Raw genomic sequence first — 17431 nt, 5'->3', positions numbered from 1 at the left:
AAAAAAGAACTTTTAAAATAAAAAGTTCTTAAAATTTGACCCTTGTACCAGTAGCTCATGCCTGTAATCCTAGCTACACCAGGAGCTGAGATGTGAGGATGGCGGTTTGAAGCAAACCTAGGCAGGAAAGGCTGTGAGCATCTTATCTCCAATTAACCATCAAAAAGCCAGAAGTGAAGCTGTGACTCAAGTAAGTAGAGCACTTGCCTTGAGCACAAAAGCTCAGGGACAGTGCCCCAGCCAGAGGTCAAGCCCCAGAACACACACAGACACACACACAAAAAAAGTTCTTAAAACTCAAAAGAAAATAACTCAAGGCTTCATATTTGCCAGAGAAGAATGTTAAATGAATGTTTCTTAGCTTGTTTCAACAAGCTAAGAAAACAAGTAAAATGATGCTACACACACACACACACACACACACACACACACACACACACACACACACTTCACTATTTGCACTCACTATTTTAGTGATCTTATCTAATTTAATGGCTTTAAATATGTATTTGTTAAGATTGCAAATTTGTATACTTAAACTCACCTCATATTTACAAAATAATTTATATCTATGAGCCTCTCTCCTGAACTCAAATAAGTTATTCACTGCTTCTCAACTCCAATTGGAGATATGTCCAAACTGAACTCCTATCTCTGTCCCAAACTGCAGATTTCCCATCTCAGATGAGGACAACTCTAGCTTCTGGCTGCCTAATCCAATGTCCTTGAATCATCCTTGACTCCTATATCTGTTATAAAAGAAAACTCACTGGAATTATTTCCAAATATATTTAGATTTAATTCTCCTCATAGCCACTTCAATTTTAAGCTACCACCTTCTCCTGCTTAGACTACTGAAACAGCTAGATAGTCTTCAGTTTCTAGCCTTATCTCCTTAAAATCTATTTTCAGTACAGTTTCCAGAGTGATTCTCTTGAAATTCAAGTGTCTATTGTTTAACTGACAATCTTCTACTTTGAGGGAATAATTCAAGAGTAAGAATCTTTGTTTTATTGTCAGATATTCTATACATGTCCTGAGAACATAGAATATTAAAAAAAACATTCTAAGCGAATAAATACACAAAAATAAAACCAAATCAACAACCAGCTAAACAAGCAAATGCTTCCTTTTTGTCTAGAAACAAAAATGCAAGAAATAGAACACTAGTAGCAAGGAATGGTTTAATTTCTTTAGCTTGGTTTAGACATATCTATCATTTTTACTGTTTCTACCTAACTTTTTTGATAGTATAATTTTGTTGTTATTATTAAGGTGTTATTATTCAGAGGAGTTACCATTTCATAAGTCAGGTAATGAGTACATTTCTTTTTTTGGACAATGTGATCTCTTTCTTTCTATCTAAGCAGTAATACATCATGGATTGAATAGTGTTTAAAGGAGAAGTCTGACTAAAATCTGGTTACCTGAAATGAACTAATTTTCATGTTAATTGCAACATATAAAGACTTCTTTGCAGCTGAAGGAGAACTAAAAGTGGACATTATAAGAATTATTCTTTATTTAATAATTAAAATAATTAACAATACAACATAATCTAAAGATAAAACAATCAGTACTTTATATAAAAGGAAAAACTAAAATTTAATATTCTCCTTTGTAAAAAGAGTAAGTATTCAATTCTTAGATTAAAAACAAAGTTGAAGCCAGGTGTCGGTGGCTCATGCCTGTAATCCTAGCTACTTAGGAGGCTGAGATCTGAGGATCACAGTTCAAAGCTATCCTGGGCAGGAAAGTCTGTAAGACTCTTATGTTCAATAAAAACCACTAGAAAACTGGAAGTGGCATTGTAGCTCAAGCGGTAGGGTGCTCGCCTTGAACTGAATTGCTGAGGGACAGCACTCAGGGCCAGAGTTCAAGCCCCATGACAAAAAAAAAAAAAAAAAAGTTGAAGATACATAGTGAAATAAAGGAAATGTTATTAAAAGCTCATAAACAGATAAAGTAGCTGTACACAGTTACTCCTCTTGGCAGGGGGAAGCAAGGATAGTTATTAACCTTCAGAGGATTATTTAAGATACTTATTATTCAACATAATAGTTTTTAGGGAAATAAAATGTCTTAATCATTTAAGAATGTATTATTTCTAAATCAATCTGGTTTTCATTACAAACACCTGATTTATTGAATGAGTCACATGGGAACCCCCTTTGAAAAAAATTTTATTTATTTATTTATTTATTTTTAAATTAAATTAAATTTTTTTATTGTGAAAATACTGCACAGAGGGGTTACAATTACATGGGCAAGGTAATGAGCATTCCTTATCAAGCATTGTAGCCTCCTCCTTTGTTTCCCCTTCCCAACCCTTCCCATCCTCCCCCCCCCACCCCCCCCAATCCTTCCTGTTTTCATAAAAAATTAAATAATATTTCATGGAGGCATGGCTCAAGTAGTAGAATGGTTGCCTAGCAACCCCAGTAGCCTGAGTTTAAGCCCAAACAATGCCAAAAAAAAGAAGAAAAGAAAAACTTTCTATAATTGAAAATAAGATGTAATTATACAAGTCCCTAAGCCGGGCGCTGGTGGCTCACGCCTGTAATCCTAGCTACTCAGGAGGCTGAGATCTGAGGATCGCGGTTCAAAGCCAGCCCGGGCAGGAGAGACCATGAGACTCCTATCTCCAATAAACCACCAGAAAACCGGAAGTGGCGCTGTAGCTCAAGTGGTAGAGCGCTCGCCTTGAGCTGAAGAGCTGAGGGACAGTGCCCAGGCCTGGAGTTCAAGCCCCATGACCGACAAAAAAAAAAAAAAAAAAAAAAAAGTCCCTAAGTTTCTAACAGGAAAACTAATGATGGAATGAAACAAAATAGTCAACTTACAAAATGTGTAGGAGCATAATTTTTTTTTGCCAGTCCTGGGGTTTGAACTTAGGGCCTGGGTACTGTCCCTGAGCTTCTTTTGCTCAAGGCTAGCATTCTACCACTGTACCACAGTGCCACTTCTGGGCTTTTCTGCTTATGTGGTACTGAGGAATTGAACCCAGGGCTTCATGCTTGAGTGCTTACTCTACCACTAAGCCACCTTCCCAGTCCAATATATTAAGTTTTTTAATACCTAAAAAAAATCCATACTCTTATACCAAACAGCACTTACTGGTAAAAGGTATTATTTTTTTGTTAAACAAACATGAATAGTTTCATAGTATAAAAATAACAGTTCTTTTTTTTTTTTTTTTTTGGGTCCGGTCGTGGGGCCTGAACTCTGGGCCTGGGCACTGTCCCTCAGCTCTTCAGCTCAAAACTAGCGCTCTACCACTTGAGCCACAGTGCCACTTCCGGCTTTTTTCTTTTTGCTTATGTGGTGCTGAGGAATCGAACCCAGGTCTCAGGCATGCAAGGCTGTACTACTGAGCCATCTTCCCAGCCCCATAAAAGTTCTTTTAACGCCGGGCGCCGGTGGCTCACGCCTGTAATCCTAGCTACTCAGGAGGCTGAGATCTGAGAATCTCGGTTCAAAGCCAGCCTGGGCAGGAAAGACCTTGAGACTCCTATCTCCAATAAACCACTAGAAAACCGGAAGTGGCGCTGTAGCTCAAGTGGTAGCTCACCTTGAGCTGAAGAGCTGAGGGACAGCGCCCAGGCCCAGAGTTCAAGCCCCATGACCGACAAAAAAAAAAAAAAAGTTCTTTTAACTTCCATATATTTAAATAATGTTAAGTTATCCATCAAGTTCAGGGACATTTAAAAGTGTTAGTTAAATCGTCAGTGACTATAAAACTGTTTAAATTCTTAGTGTGCAAACTGTAAAACTGCAAGCTGAACTCAATGTTCACAATGCCATCAAGCCAGGGGGAGATAATAGGCTCAGTAAAGGTAAAATCAGGTAAGGTGATACTCACCAATAATCCACAGAATAAGAAGGTAGTCTATTCTTTCAAGGGCTGGCCCCATTGTGTTTTTCTTATCCTCATTGTAGACAAGAGAGTACAGATTTAATAACAGCAGGAATGTGAAGTACGAGGCTCCATGAATAATAAATTTCATAAAAGGAGTGTGGATGATTCTTCCAAATTGAGATTTGGGAGCTATCAAATAACACAGTGATAAAACTGGCCAAAAGATGCCAACCATCAAGACAGTCATTATCTTCTTACAGGTGGGCTTACGACGATAACCCGACATTTGTCCAAACCAAACTGTGTTCAGGAACTGCTGGCAGTTGGACTGGGAGACAAACTGCAAAGGACACACACGGACATCAAAAGTGAAAAAACAGAGCTGGGTGCCAGTGGCTCACGCCTGTAATTCTAGCTACTTGGTATGCTGAGAGCTGAGGATCATGGTTTGAAGACAACCCAGGCGAGAAAGTCCATGAGACTCTTATCTCCAATTTACCACCAAAAATCCAAAAGTGGAGCTATGGCTCAAGGGCAGCAAAGCTAGCCTTGAGCACAAATGCTCAGGGACAATGCCCAGTCCCTGAGTTCAAGCACCAGGACTGGCTAAATAAATAGAATCTTTAAATAGTAACTAATTATTCAAGTTTTTAATAATAGTTTAGAAGATTCTATACAGTGAATATCAGAAAACCAGAGAATCAGATTCAATTTTGTGATATCATGAGCCACTTCATCTTTGAGTTCACAATGAATTTGAATAAGAAGAATAAGGAAATACAGCATATTTATATTTCATTTTTAAACAGAAGTAACTATTTATATAGAAAGGGTGATTTATAAATGAACCCAACATCAGATGAGACACAAGATAGAAACTTCATTTATAAAGGCTTATCTGTGTAGTTACTATTTAGCAAGATCCATATTATTTCATTATAACGAATAGTAATTATTAAATATAATAGCAACTGACATGTATTGAGTACTTAAGCAACACAGATGCAAACATTCCTCTTATTTACTCTTTGTATTTACTGTGTGCTTGCATTAAGTACTCAATAAGTGGCAGTACTCATGGTTTCATGTCCAAACATTTTTTTGAGACGAGGTCTCACTATGTAGTTCAGGCTGGCCTTATTGCAAAAGATACTCCTACCTTTTCATTCCAAGATCTAAGATTTCAGGTGTGCACTACATTTGGTTTAAATACATATTAATGCTTAAAACTAAAGCTCAGACTCAGTGAGTCCCACAAGGACACACAACTTTTATGAAGCAGAAGTAGAATCTCAATCTAGACATGTTCCAAAACCTTTGCTCAGAGCCACTAGACCATGATGAAGAAACAAACTTAAATACAGAACCTCCTACCTCCTTTTGGTTATATTTGATAGCCAGTTTTAGACGGCTTAAATTCATTCTTTCTTCTAGCAGTCCCCGTTTATCAAGAGGTTCATCACTAGATGTATGGTTTAGGATGACTTCCAATTCACGTGAATTCCGGGCTTGTGCAAGCAAATCTTTAGCAAACATTTTACATTGTCGAGCTAGTTCCTCATAATCGTTCCTGCAAAATGCAGTGGTCTATTAGAAATATCACATCTATCTTCTAATAACATTGTTTCACTAGAATTTGTAAAGGCAGCAACATTTTAATTCTGACAAATCTGTACAAAATATGAAGTCTTTTTCTGTTGACAGTGAAAAGACTTCCATACTGATGTAAAATCTTCCAAAACTTTAGGGAAACCTTAACACAATCAGGTCTGGTATTTTTTACTGATATTCATGCTGATAGCCTTGGAAGATCATATATTCAATTCCTAGAAATCTCAGTAAGTTCATACTGGTAACTAGTTCTTAGTTTAACTCATTTACTCTTATTCTCTGTATGCTTAGCTAAAATTTCCTTTTAATATTACTCATGTAAACAATAAAAATAATTCCGAATGCTATATAATCAATACTAAGTAAGTTACCTAGGGCAAATTCAATGATAGTCTACAATATATTTAAATATGAATATTAAAGGCATTTGAGCCGGGTGCAGGTGGCTCACGCCTGTCATCCTAGCTACTCAGGAGGCTGAGATCTGAGGATCACAGTTCAAAGCCAGCCTGGGCAGGAAAGCCCGTGAGACTCTTATCTCCAATGCACCACCAGAAAACTGGAAGTGGTGCTGTGGCTCAAGTGGTAGAGCACTAGCCTTGAGCTAAAGAACTCAGGGACAGGGGCTGGGAAGGTGGCTCAGTGATAGAGCGCTTGCCTCGCATGCATGAGGCCCTGGGTTCGATTCCTCAGCACCACACAAACAAAAAGGAAAAAAAGCTGGAAGTGGCGCTGTGGTTCAAGTGGTAGAGCGATAGCCTTGAGCTAAAGAGCTGAGGGATAGCACAGCGCCCAGGCCCAGAGTTCAGGCCCCACTACTGGAACAAAAAAAAAAAAAAAGAACTCAGAGACAGCACTCAGGCCCACAATTCAAGCCCCATGACCAACAACAACAACAAAAAGCATTTGATTCATATTTAAAATGCTCATTTGAGTAAAAAAAAAGCATTTGATTCATATTTAAAATGTTCATTTTTCAAAAAAAAAAAGTTCATTTTTCAAGTGATAAAGAAAACTACTAAATGTACCTACTACTAAGTCATAATGAATCATATGGCTTTAATCATACTGTACTCTTAGAATTGCATATTACAAACAGGTCTAATTTAATTTGTGAGAATGAAGTCTTAGTACAAAATTCTTTTTTTTAAATAGTAATTACAAGTCAAGCACCAGTGGTTCTTGCCTGTAATCCTAGCTACTCAGGAGACTGAGATCTGAGGATCATGGTTTGAAGACAGCCTGGGCAGAAAAGTCTCCATGAGACTTTTATCTCTAATTAACTCTCAAAAACCATAAGTGGAGCTGTGGCTCAAAGTGGGAGAGCACTAGCCTTGAGCAAAAGAGCTCAGGGACAGAGCCCAGGGCCTGAATTCAAGCCGTACAACAGACAAAAAATTAAATAAAAAAATAAAATAAATAATCAATTACATTAAAACTGATGTCTGTTTGATGAAAACTTAAAAATTAGGTTAGAAACAAATAGTCATGACTATATGGATGGAATTCAGAAAATAATTTCTATTGTTCCTCTCCCCAAGGATAAAGAAGACAAAACAGGGCTGGGAAGGTGGCTCAGTGGTAGAGCGTTTGCTTTGCATGCATGAGGCCCTGGGTTCGATTCCTCAGCACCACATAAGCAAAAAATAAAAAAGCCGGAAGTGGTGCTATGGCTCAAGTGGTAGAGCGCTAGCCTTGAGCTGAAGAGCTGAGGGCCAGCGCCCAGGCCCAGAGTTCAGGCCCCATGACCGGACCAAAAAAAAGAAGACAAAACAGACTTTCTATTGCTTAGTCTTTTGATACAACAGAACTTCCCAGGAAGTGCTGGTAGAAAACTATAATCCAAAGAATAAAAGCTTCTTTGGAGGTAAATGTTTCTCTCATTAATTCTTTGCATTTACTATGTATCCTGAGAAAAACTGATTTTCTTAACAAATAGAATATTATTCATTTCTTGGCTCAGAGACCTAATTACAGAAGGAGACAGTCACCGATAGTGTATATTGTATAAAGACATCTCATCTTTTGGTAAACACTTAACAGATAATTAGATTTAAGGGTAAAAGTAATATGTTTTTATTAGTGTAATTTGCTTCATCTCTACTAGATTATTGGGAGACAAACAAGTGGTTGCACAGTTCAGATGAAGACAGATTAGAAGTCAGGAGTCCTATGTTGTAATTATAATTTGCTCTACTTCAGTTTCTGCTGTTACTAATTTGATGCTGATACTAGTAAAACATCTAGTCTTCATAGATCTGTCTATAAAAACACTGATGACCATTTCTAAATCAACTTAATTAACCTATGATTATAACATAACAGAGTACTTGCTTCAAATCTTTTTTGGAATAATTGAGTGGATTCTATGTTATACTGTAAATCTCAAAAGTATAAGATTACAATAGAAATTTCTACATATTTAAACAAGGTGGTAATGAAGGTAGAGGTAGAAAAAAAGTTACATTTTCACCATGTTTTATGGAGAGCCACAAAAGTATGTACCTATGTCATATCAAGATTAAATAAAATTCAGTGTATCCAGATTTAAAGGATAATTCTAAACTTGCAAAAATTATACATAAGCTATTAAGAAGCCACTCTACACTGCTGCTATTAAGGCTGAAGAAAACTGCAGGTCTCTAGTCTCCTTCCAGGAGTAGTAGTCTGAACTTCCTCTGTCTTATCAAGTCCCAAAAGGGACCACATGGAATGAGAAGCTCCAACAAGAACTGGATGTGAAGGAAAAGGCCAGTGAGCAGAAGAACTTGCCAGAAACCCTGACCTAGGGATTCATTAGGAATCTTTAATCACCTCCTTCTTTGGAGAGTACCAGAGATACTCTGCCATAAAGGAAAATCTCAGTTCACCAATGGCATGACCCTGGTTATAAAAGGGCAGGGGTGGATAGGGAAGGGGTGAATAGCACTAGGATCTGTTCCTTTGAGGGAAAATGCCATGGAAGTGGCAGCAAGCTGTGGTCATCTTCTATCCAATGTAAATAAATGTAAATTATAATTCTGTTTATGAAGAAATGCAATGGGAAAAATAAAAACAACAGACTTATAGAATTTCCAATTTCCATTTATTCATACCTGAATTCCACCTCCACAAGACTGAGTTCCTTTAAGTCAGCACTAAGCTCAAATGCTCTCAGAATTGGATCTTCTTCTGTTAGCATTATCAGAGCTGGACTGGCCAAACATCTGTATATATCAAGACGAAACCTATGATGACATCGGATTAAGTAAGAAAATCTTATACACACATCATTAGAGTTTTAACCTAAAGTGTTTATAATCTTATAAAGTATTATAAAATTAAGAGGAAGTAACAAGGAGAATACATATAAGAATAGCTATTATAAGATGACATTCATAAAAAGAGAAACATTTAAAAATTTAAATAAAAATCTCCATGAAAGGAGAAATATTTAAAAATTAAATAATCTGAGCTACAACTATTGGAGAAAACTGCATCTATGACTTTAAAGAAATTTAATGTTATTATAAAGGTGATGGACAGAGAGGTTATAATTATATAAGTCAAGTAAAGAGTGCATCTACTACTTTAAAAAATTGTTTTATTGTCTTTGTTCATCGACTCACAATTCCTTGGTAGCCCACTCCTATAATCTCAACACTCAGGAAACTGAGAGAAAAGGACCAGGAATTCCAGGACAGCCTGGAGCTACATAGTAAGATCCTTTCTCATAAAAGGAAATAAAAGGGCTGGGAATGTGGCTTAGTGGTAGAGTGCTTGCCTAGCATGCACGAAGCCCTGGGTTTGATTCCTCAGTACCACATAAACAGAAAAAGCCAGAAGTGGCACAAGTGGTTCAAGTGATAGAATGCTAAGCCTTGAGCCAAAGAAGATCAGGGACAGTGCCCAGGCCTTGAGTTCAAGTTCCAGGACTGGCAAAAAAAAAAAAAAAAGAAAAGAAAGAAATAAAAGCCAGACACCAGTGGCTTACACCTATAATCCTAGCTACTCAGGAGGCTGAGATCTGAAGATCATGGTTCAAAGGAGGCCCACAAGAACAAATCTTAAGAAATTCTTATCTCCAATTAACCACTAAAAGCCACAAGTGGAGATGTGGCTCAAGTGGTAGAGTGCTAGCCTTGAGCACAGAAGTTTAAGACAGTACCCAGGTCCAGAATTCAAGCCCTAGAACCAGAAAAAAAAAAAAAAAAGCAGCAGATACTGGCATAATGTTGGGAAAATGGAATTCTTACACTCCGTTGGTTGGATGCAAATTAGGGCAGCCACTATTGAAATCAGTATGGAAGTTCCATGAAAAACTGAAAGTAGAACTACAATACGATCGAGCTATACCACTTCTGGGCATATTCCTGAAGGAATGAAGTCAGCATACAGTAGAGATACCTGAATACCCAAATTTACTGTGGTACTATTAACACTAGCAAAGTTTTGTGCCTCAACAGATGAATGGACAAAAAAAAAAAAAAGGTATGTTTACACATGGGAGTATTATTTAGCCATAAAGAAGAAATCATGTTATTTGCAGGAGAATGGGTGAAACTCAAGATCATCCTGTTAAAAACTTGAATGTGGGGCTGGGAAGGTGGCTCAGTGGTAATTTGCTTTCCTCCTATGCATAAGGCTCTGGGTCCAATTCCTCAGCACCACATAAGCAGAAAAAGCCAGAAGTAGTGCTGTGGGTCAAGTGGTAGAGCGTGAAGAGCTGAGGGGCAGTGCCCAGGCCCAGAATTCAAGCTCCACGACCGACCAAACAAACAAAAATCCATGGGACTCTTCATCTCCAATTAACCACCAGAAAACCAGAAGTGGCACTGTGTCTCAATGGTACTAGCCTTGAGCAAAAAGAACTCAGAGAGAGATCCCAAACCTGGAGTTCAAGTCATATAACCAACAACAACAAAAAAAGTCCCTAACACTCTTAACTCCAATTAACCAGCAAAAAGCTAGAAGTGGAGGTATAGCTCAAGTGGTAGAGCACCAGCCTTGAATGAAATAAGCTTAGTGAGTATGAGGTCCTGAGTTCAAGCCCTAGTACTGGCGTGTGCATGCCCAAGTGCACATGGGCACAGACACACACACACACAAATTTTAAAAAACAATCATAGCAATTGAAATACTGAAAATGTTTCTTAAAACTATAATGATCAAGTATCCTTCCCTACTTCACATGAAAATAGTCCCTAAACATTACCATCACTTGGAACATCACCATACTCAGAAGAAAACATGTGTGAGAGGAGCTTGGGAGGTTTGTGGCATTTTTTTAAAAGAACTAACCCACTACCACAAGAACAAACCCAGGTTCTTGAAACAGACATTACCTCTCTTCCTGAGGGCACTGCACCTCCCCAAGGCCCTGCCTCTCAGTACCACCACGCTGCAAATCTCATTGTAGCATGAGTTTTGATGGAAAAAAACAAATCTAAACCATAGTTCAGTTAGTCTTTCTAACATTGAAAATCATCTTCTCAAGTCCAATTCATACCCATGGATCTTACATGACTTTGTATTGTTCAACCTGTAAACACATCTACAAAATGCAGAACTCAGTCATGAGCAAAGATGCTGGAAGTCAACTCAGTCATGAGCTCATGACTGAGCAAAGATGCTAGAAGTCTGGTGTCACATTTCTTAAAAGAGGCATGTAGAAGTGGCGCTGGTGGCTGACTCCTATAATCCTAGCTATTCAGGAGGCTGAGAGCTGAGGATCCTGGCTCAAAGCCAGCCTGGGGCAGGAAAGTCCATGAGACTCATATCTCCAATGAATCACTCAAAAAAACAAAGTGGCACTGTGGCTCAAGTGGTAGAGTGCTCGCCTTGAGCTGAAGAGCTGAGGGACAGCGCTCAGGCTCTGAGTTCAAGCCCCACGACTGACCAAAGAAAAAAAAGAGGCATATAGAGAAGTAATTTTTAAAAGTCAGCACTGTGAACTTGTATACCTTGCTGCATTACCCAGCTGTTTACCAAAAGCCTCCCTTTCTGACCTGGAATGTCGGAGACTGTCCTTTTTGTTTTTTGCAGAACACAATGTGCACTCACAGCCAACAGCATGCGGCTTGGGGAGAGACACATCCTGCTTTAACAGCATGGTAAGGATTTCATAGTTGTTACGATGAGCAGCTAAAATGACAGGTGCAACGTCCATAGTTGTTGAATACTCAGGGTTCTGAATTCGTTCCATTAGTTTCTGAAAAACAGTTACATAAATATGCAAGACTTATTATGTATGACTGGAAATATATTTATTCAAAGGGTGAAATGGAAATGAAAAAATAAGAAGGCTAAAGAACTGAAGAGAACTTAAAAATTATTTTAAGGAATATGATTAAATACTTTAGACTAATATCTTGAAACTGGGAACCTTAATTCTAATGATTAATTGGATATCGTCATAATAAGCAATAACTTTCAATAGGTAATAGTCACATAACTAGAATTCTGTTTTCTAACAAAGAAGGGAGGATGTTTAGAGAAATACCTGAGGAAAAAGCACTTAATTTTTATAGGATTGTAGAAACATGCTCCACAGGATAAAGAACAAGTTTAGAAAAAGAATGTAGTGAAAAATTAAACATGAACAACAGGCAGAGCATCAATGCACGACAGCAAGGGGGTTGCTGGGAAAGGTAGGAAACAGGAAGCAGTTTTCATTTGTGTCCCTCCCTACACATTCTCCATCGTCACCTGTGCTAGTCCTCTAACAGATCCACAAAAGCCCTAACAATGGAGCCACTATTTAATGAGAACTCAACTACTTGGCACTTTCATCACCCCATTTGATTCCTATAGCAGCCTGAAAAACTGAGCATAGTTAATAACCATGAAGAAACTGAGGCTCAGAGAAGTTAATGTGCCCAAGACACACAACAGAGCAACAGGGTACTGATCAGAATTCACATTTGTTTTACTCGGGAGCCTGAACTCCTTCAGCTATGCTATGCAGGCCCGTGGGCCTAGTGATGTTATGGAATGAGGACAAAATAATAGTAATTGGACAATCAGGATTAGACAAAAAGTTGGCTTTTTACATCTAATGCATACTCTTTCCAATATTTCTCCCTCGTTTGCAGAGGTTTCCCTAAGAGCTGTTTGATTCCAGTGAAGCTCATCAAGTCCACATCAAGTGAAACTTAAAGTCATTGATGAAATAAAAACCTGTTAGTAGTTCTAAGTACCTGTACCTAGCATACCACACTCCTTTGTGCCCATGAGAAATAAGTCAAAAGGCTAGAAACAGGCATACCAAAATAGAAGAGCCACTGCAAAACAGATGGAAAAAAAAAAACTAAATAGAAGGAATCTAGGGTGCCATGGTCCTTTGATAAGGCTACATTCTTAAAGGCCTACTTATATTCCTGTTGGTTTCTTAGTATCTCTTAAAGTAGGAGGTCCTATCCTCTGGAGACAGTCATACTTTTGTTTTGTTTTGTTTTTTGGTGGTGGTGGTAGGGATTGAATTTAGGGACTCTGTGCCTGCTAGGCAAGCACTTTACTGATCAGCCAAATATTCACAGTTTTGTAGTAGCCTAAATGAGAGAAAAAAATGTTTAGTTAAATAGGACAAAGTATGAAATTCTGCAGTGGCCCCATAGTTCTCAGATCAGGGCAGACAGACCGCTACCAACCAAAAGAAGGTATTTTTGGAATATAATCAGTTTATACTCAACAGCTATTTAAAATGCTTGTTTTACTGTATCCCCACAACAACAAACATTGTAATATTTAAATATGATGGAAAATAAATATCTCATTTCAAATGGGCATTTCTTTGATTAGCAGCAATTATCTTTCTAATTTTAAAGTAAACATTTTAAAAAAGAAGAAAAGCCTTAATTACAGTCAGTAAGAGATACAGTTGCTTTCCTACCCATAGTTTCAACCTACAATGTGAAGCTGTGTGTTCCAATTCATCGTTATCATTTTTCCTTAGTTATTTTTCCAATATTTTAAAAAATATTTAAATGACTAGCATTTATTATGTATACATGTAGTTATTTATATGCTTTCTCTTCTCTCTCTTCGAATATTGTCTCCCCCACCTAACCCCCCCCTTGCTAGGGATTTAATCTAGGCCTCCAGGCAAACCATCTACCACTGAGCTACTTTAAGATGTTTGGAGTTGTATCACATGGGGCTTTTCTCACTACAAGAAACAAGGCCTTAATCAATCATTTGCCTATTTTCCTGACCATGTCCTTCATAGATGACTAGAGGAGAAAGAACTAAGCTGAAGAATACAAGCATCTTTCTTGTTTATGGCGCATCATGCATACAGGCCCCACCAGTAGGGTGTAAGCCTACAGTACTCCCTCACCATCCCTGATTATTCTATTTTTTTTTTTTTTTTTTTTGTCGGTCGTGGGGCTTGAACTCTGGGCCTGGGCGCTGTCCCTCAGCTCTTCAGCTCAAGGCGAGTGCTCTACCACTTGAGCTACAGCGCCACTTCCGGTTTTCTGGTGGTTTATTGGAGATAGGAGTCTCACGGTCTCTCCTGCCCAGGCTGGCTTTGAACCGCGATCCTCAGATCTCAGCCTCCTGAGTAGCTAGGATTACAGGCGTGAGCCACCAGCGCCCGGCGATTATTCTATTTTTTAAGGTCTGTTAATTTGACAAGCAAAAATAAATACCTTATATCTGACCATCAGTAGGTTTTTTTTTTGTTGTTGTTTTTTTGGGTCCGGTCGTGGGCCTTAACTCGGCCTGGGCGCTGTCCCTCAGCTCTTCAGCTCAAGGCTAGCGCTCTACCACTTGAGCCACAGCGCCACTTCCGGCTTTTTTCTTTTTGCTTATGTGGTGCTGAGGAATCGAACCCAGGGTCTCAGGCATGCAAGGTAAGCGCTCTACCACTGAGCCACCTTCCCAGCCCCCCATCAGTAGGTTTTAATGCTTTGTATATTCTTTCTGAGGTTTTACGTTCTACCATAATTTCAACATTTTTCATTATCTAATATTATTAACTGGAGAGACTTGCTTTAAATACTTTCTCCTAACTATTTATTACTTTCTACATTCTGTCTGTTGTTTGAACTTCTATTGGCTCAAAAAATAGCCAGCCTCTACCACTATATTTTGCCCACTGCTTTTATGCTTTAAAAAAATCTTTCCACTGCCAGTTAACCAAATATTTAACTTCATTTTCTTCCAGTTATATGGTTTCATTGTTTACATTTAATTGTTAAATCTATCAAAAACTAATCCGTATTTTCAACATTACCTGCAGAATATTCCAAACTAAAAATACTGGTTTCCACACTGACAAATTAAGGAAATATCAACTGAATGAAAAAAAGCTTCCTGAAAGCAATACTATCATTCTTGCAATTATCTACTTCCTTTAAAGTAATATTTTATGGAGTAAAAAAAATCTGTTCTTAAAAATATATAATTAATTTGGGGGAAGAAAAAAAATGGCAATTCCAGGAGATCTACTTTCATTTAAAAATCCAAATTAATAAGTATTTAAGAGTACTAACTACTATAGTTGGTCTTGATGATGATTTTGATCGATGATTTAGAAGTATATCAACAGCTCCCACTACTTCAGAGTCGATTGCCACCAAAAGTGCATCTGCGGACTTTAAAACAAAAAAAGTTAAAAATGAAAATGGAAGATTAAAAAGGTAAACTATTTTTTTTACTAATTCAGCTTTATTAAACTGTATTTTATACAGTAATGGGAATTTTCAAAAATGTAGTGTGTACAAATCATACGTCTGCCTGCCTAAGCAGCATACACCTAAACAGCACTGTGTGCAGCACAGGACACACGTGCGTGTCTGCCCGTTCACGGCCATGGGCTGAGGAAGGAAGAGCACTTGGCTGAAGGAATTGTGAGGGGAACAGTATTTAAAGGTAAAATTGTTTTACAAGAACTTTACCTGGACCAAAAAAAATCATAACATTCCAAATCTATAAAAGAAATCACCAGTAATTATTACTACAAGGTAGGGAGTAGGTGAGGAACAATATCATTAATGCAATTATGAACAGGGGAGAATAGAAAAATATGTATAGGAGAGGGAAAGCCCTCTGTTTTCATCTTCAAAACACCCAAGCCTGACTGAAGTGGTACAGATTTGTCATTACTATTTGCAGTCTTACCAAGTGCAGTTACCAAAGTTCATGGAGACAGAAGAGGGCAGAAACTTCATAGGTCTATTCCTAACCCACAAGCTCACTGTAACGAACCATTGCCGGCTCAGAGGGAATGAGGACTTCCCAATTTGAATAACAGAGTACATGGCCATACTGGCAACAGTGACATCTGGTTTGGGTTTCTTATGGTTTTGTTTTGTTTGTTTGTATTTAAGGAAATCCACAATGGCAGAAGTAAAACATGGGAATAATGATTTAATCTCAGAAAATGCTCTGATTATTTCAATCTGTATATTTTTAACCAATCAACATTCTTGCTCTGGGAAATAAAACTAGTTCATCTCTTTAGAATTGTTTGTAACTGAAAAGAATAAAAGCTTTTATCCATTTAATCTGAATGTCAGAAAAAGGACTGAAAATGGCAGGTTTACCTTTTTGATGGTAACATAAGAACGAATACCCCAAAGAAAGTGTGGCAGTCTTTATTCAGCCATTAAAAATAGACTATGTTTTTCCATAGAAAAAATTCCTACCCAAATGGGAAATGTAATCAGTTGTGTTATCCTTTGAAATTTTTGGAGTACATTGGGCTACTGCCCTTGCCTTTACATCCTAGCATTTTTCTTATGCTTTCTCAAAATGTCTCTTTAATTTTAGCATATTAGGTCAGTTGAAGCAAACTTTTTAAAAGAAGAACTCTGTATCCATTACTGGCTAAGTATTTCATTTTTGGCTTTTAATTTCAACCCAGACAGCTAACTATAGCAGTACTGCTGGCTCTTAAACACTGAACAAACAAAACCATCTCAAATATAGCTATGGCTGCAACTGAAAACACAAAACACCAAAAGATGGACTACCACAATCTAACTTTACCAACATTATTTCACCGAAGAAATAAGCCACTTCCAGACAACTATAAACCAGTTGTCAGGTTCTCCCAAGCATACTTCGGACTTAGTGACTAGGACATAGCTAAATGAAAAGGCAAGAACGAAGAAAACAAATTGCTAAAGGTGGACCACTGGAAAAAAATCAAATACTGGAGTAACAAGGTCCCTTTTATCAGTAGAAGCAGTCTAAAGATATGTAACCTAACAGACCATCTGAAGCAAAGCAAAATAATTACTTTTGCAAAGATTCCAAATTCTGACAGTAAAGTTAAATTATATTCAGATATACCACATAAAGAATAAAGATGTGCATAAAACCATTCGATGCTTAAAAGGATAAGCTTCAGCTATAAAAATATTTATATAAATATGCCATGTAAATGAAGACTATTGATTTATTCTGTACAAATAGTATGTCACTTGATAAGTAAAGGGCAGTTCTGATGAAAACATATTTTCACAACTTTTAAAATCTGACCATTCTTTATTAAAGTATCTTCAGCTTATTATGTATTCATGAGGTCGCTATCATCCTTCCCCCTTCAGAATTTGTCTTTTCAACAATTCCCATACTCTTTCCTCTAAACTCAGGGTAAGACGCTAGCTGCTTTCTTTCCAAAGCTACTTTCCAACTTAGTTTTGGGTGTTAATACTCTCCAATATTGAACAAGGCTTGGGTCCTTCATTCACAGAAACATCCGTCCTAGCTCCTCCCTCTCACAATTCTTTGCTAGTTCAACTTGATCCTTCTTCTTAGTACTCATTGTGGCAAGACATTTTGACATGCTATATCAAAATTCTTGAATCAATGTGCACCATTTTCTGTCAATGCCATACTTTAAAATGACAATGGTCTTTACTGTTTCCTCTTTTTAGTTTCTAAGTAACAGATTCTTGCTTTGGCTCTTTCAATGCCATACTATCCTAACTGCCTTGACACCGTCAAGCATCCATTTGATCTTAAGTGATC

The 17431-nt window shown here is 37.7% G+C and overlaps 1 protein-coding gene across 5 annotated transcripts in view; it reads right to left on the bottom strand.

Moving 5' to 3' along the window:
• The window catches only part of Trpc1 (transient receptor potential cation channel subfamily C member 1), a 36760-nt gene that overhangs the window by 9755 nt on the left and 9574 nt on the right, over positions 1–17431 (bottom strand). For 3 of the 5 annotated variants that reach the window (XM_070005563.1, XM_070005566.1, XM_070005565.1), the window contains 5 exons: positions 14947–15048; positions 11458–11660; positions 8566–8697; positions 5234–5429; positions 3863–4199 (listed from right to left, as the gene is read on the bottom strand). In XM_070005563.1, the coding sequence (XP_069861664.1) occupies positions 3863–4199; positions 5234–5429; positions 8566–8697; positions 11458–11660; positions 14947–15048 (970 nt within the window). The remainder of the gene's footprint in view (positions 1–3862; positions 4200–5233; positions 5430–8565; positions 8698–11457; positions 11661–14946; positions 15049–17431) is intronic. The other 2 variants (XM_070005564.1, XM_070005567.1) reach the window with 1 other exon arrangement.

Source organism: Dipodomys merriami, unplaced genomic scaffold (assembly GCF_024711535.1).
Source record: "Dipodomys merriami isolate MVZ:Mamm:240054 unplaced genomic scaffold, mDipMer1.0.p SCAF_68, whole genome shotgun sequence".
Classification (NCBI taxonomy): Eukaryota; Metazoa; Chordata; class Mammalia; order Rodentia; family Heteromyidae; genus Dipodomys; species Dipodomys merriami.
Note: the sequence above shows the minus strand (reverse complement) of the source record. Positions and strands in the feature narration are given on the sequence as shown.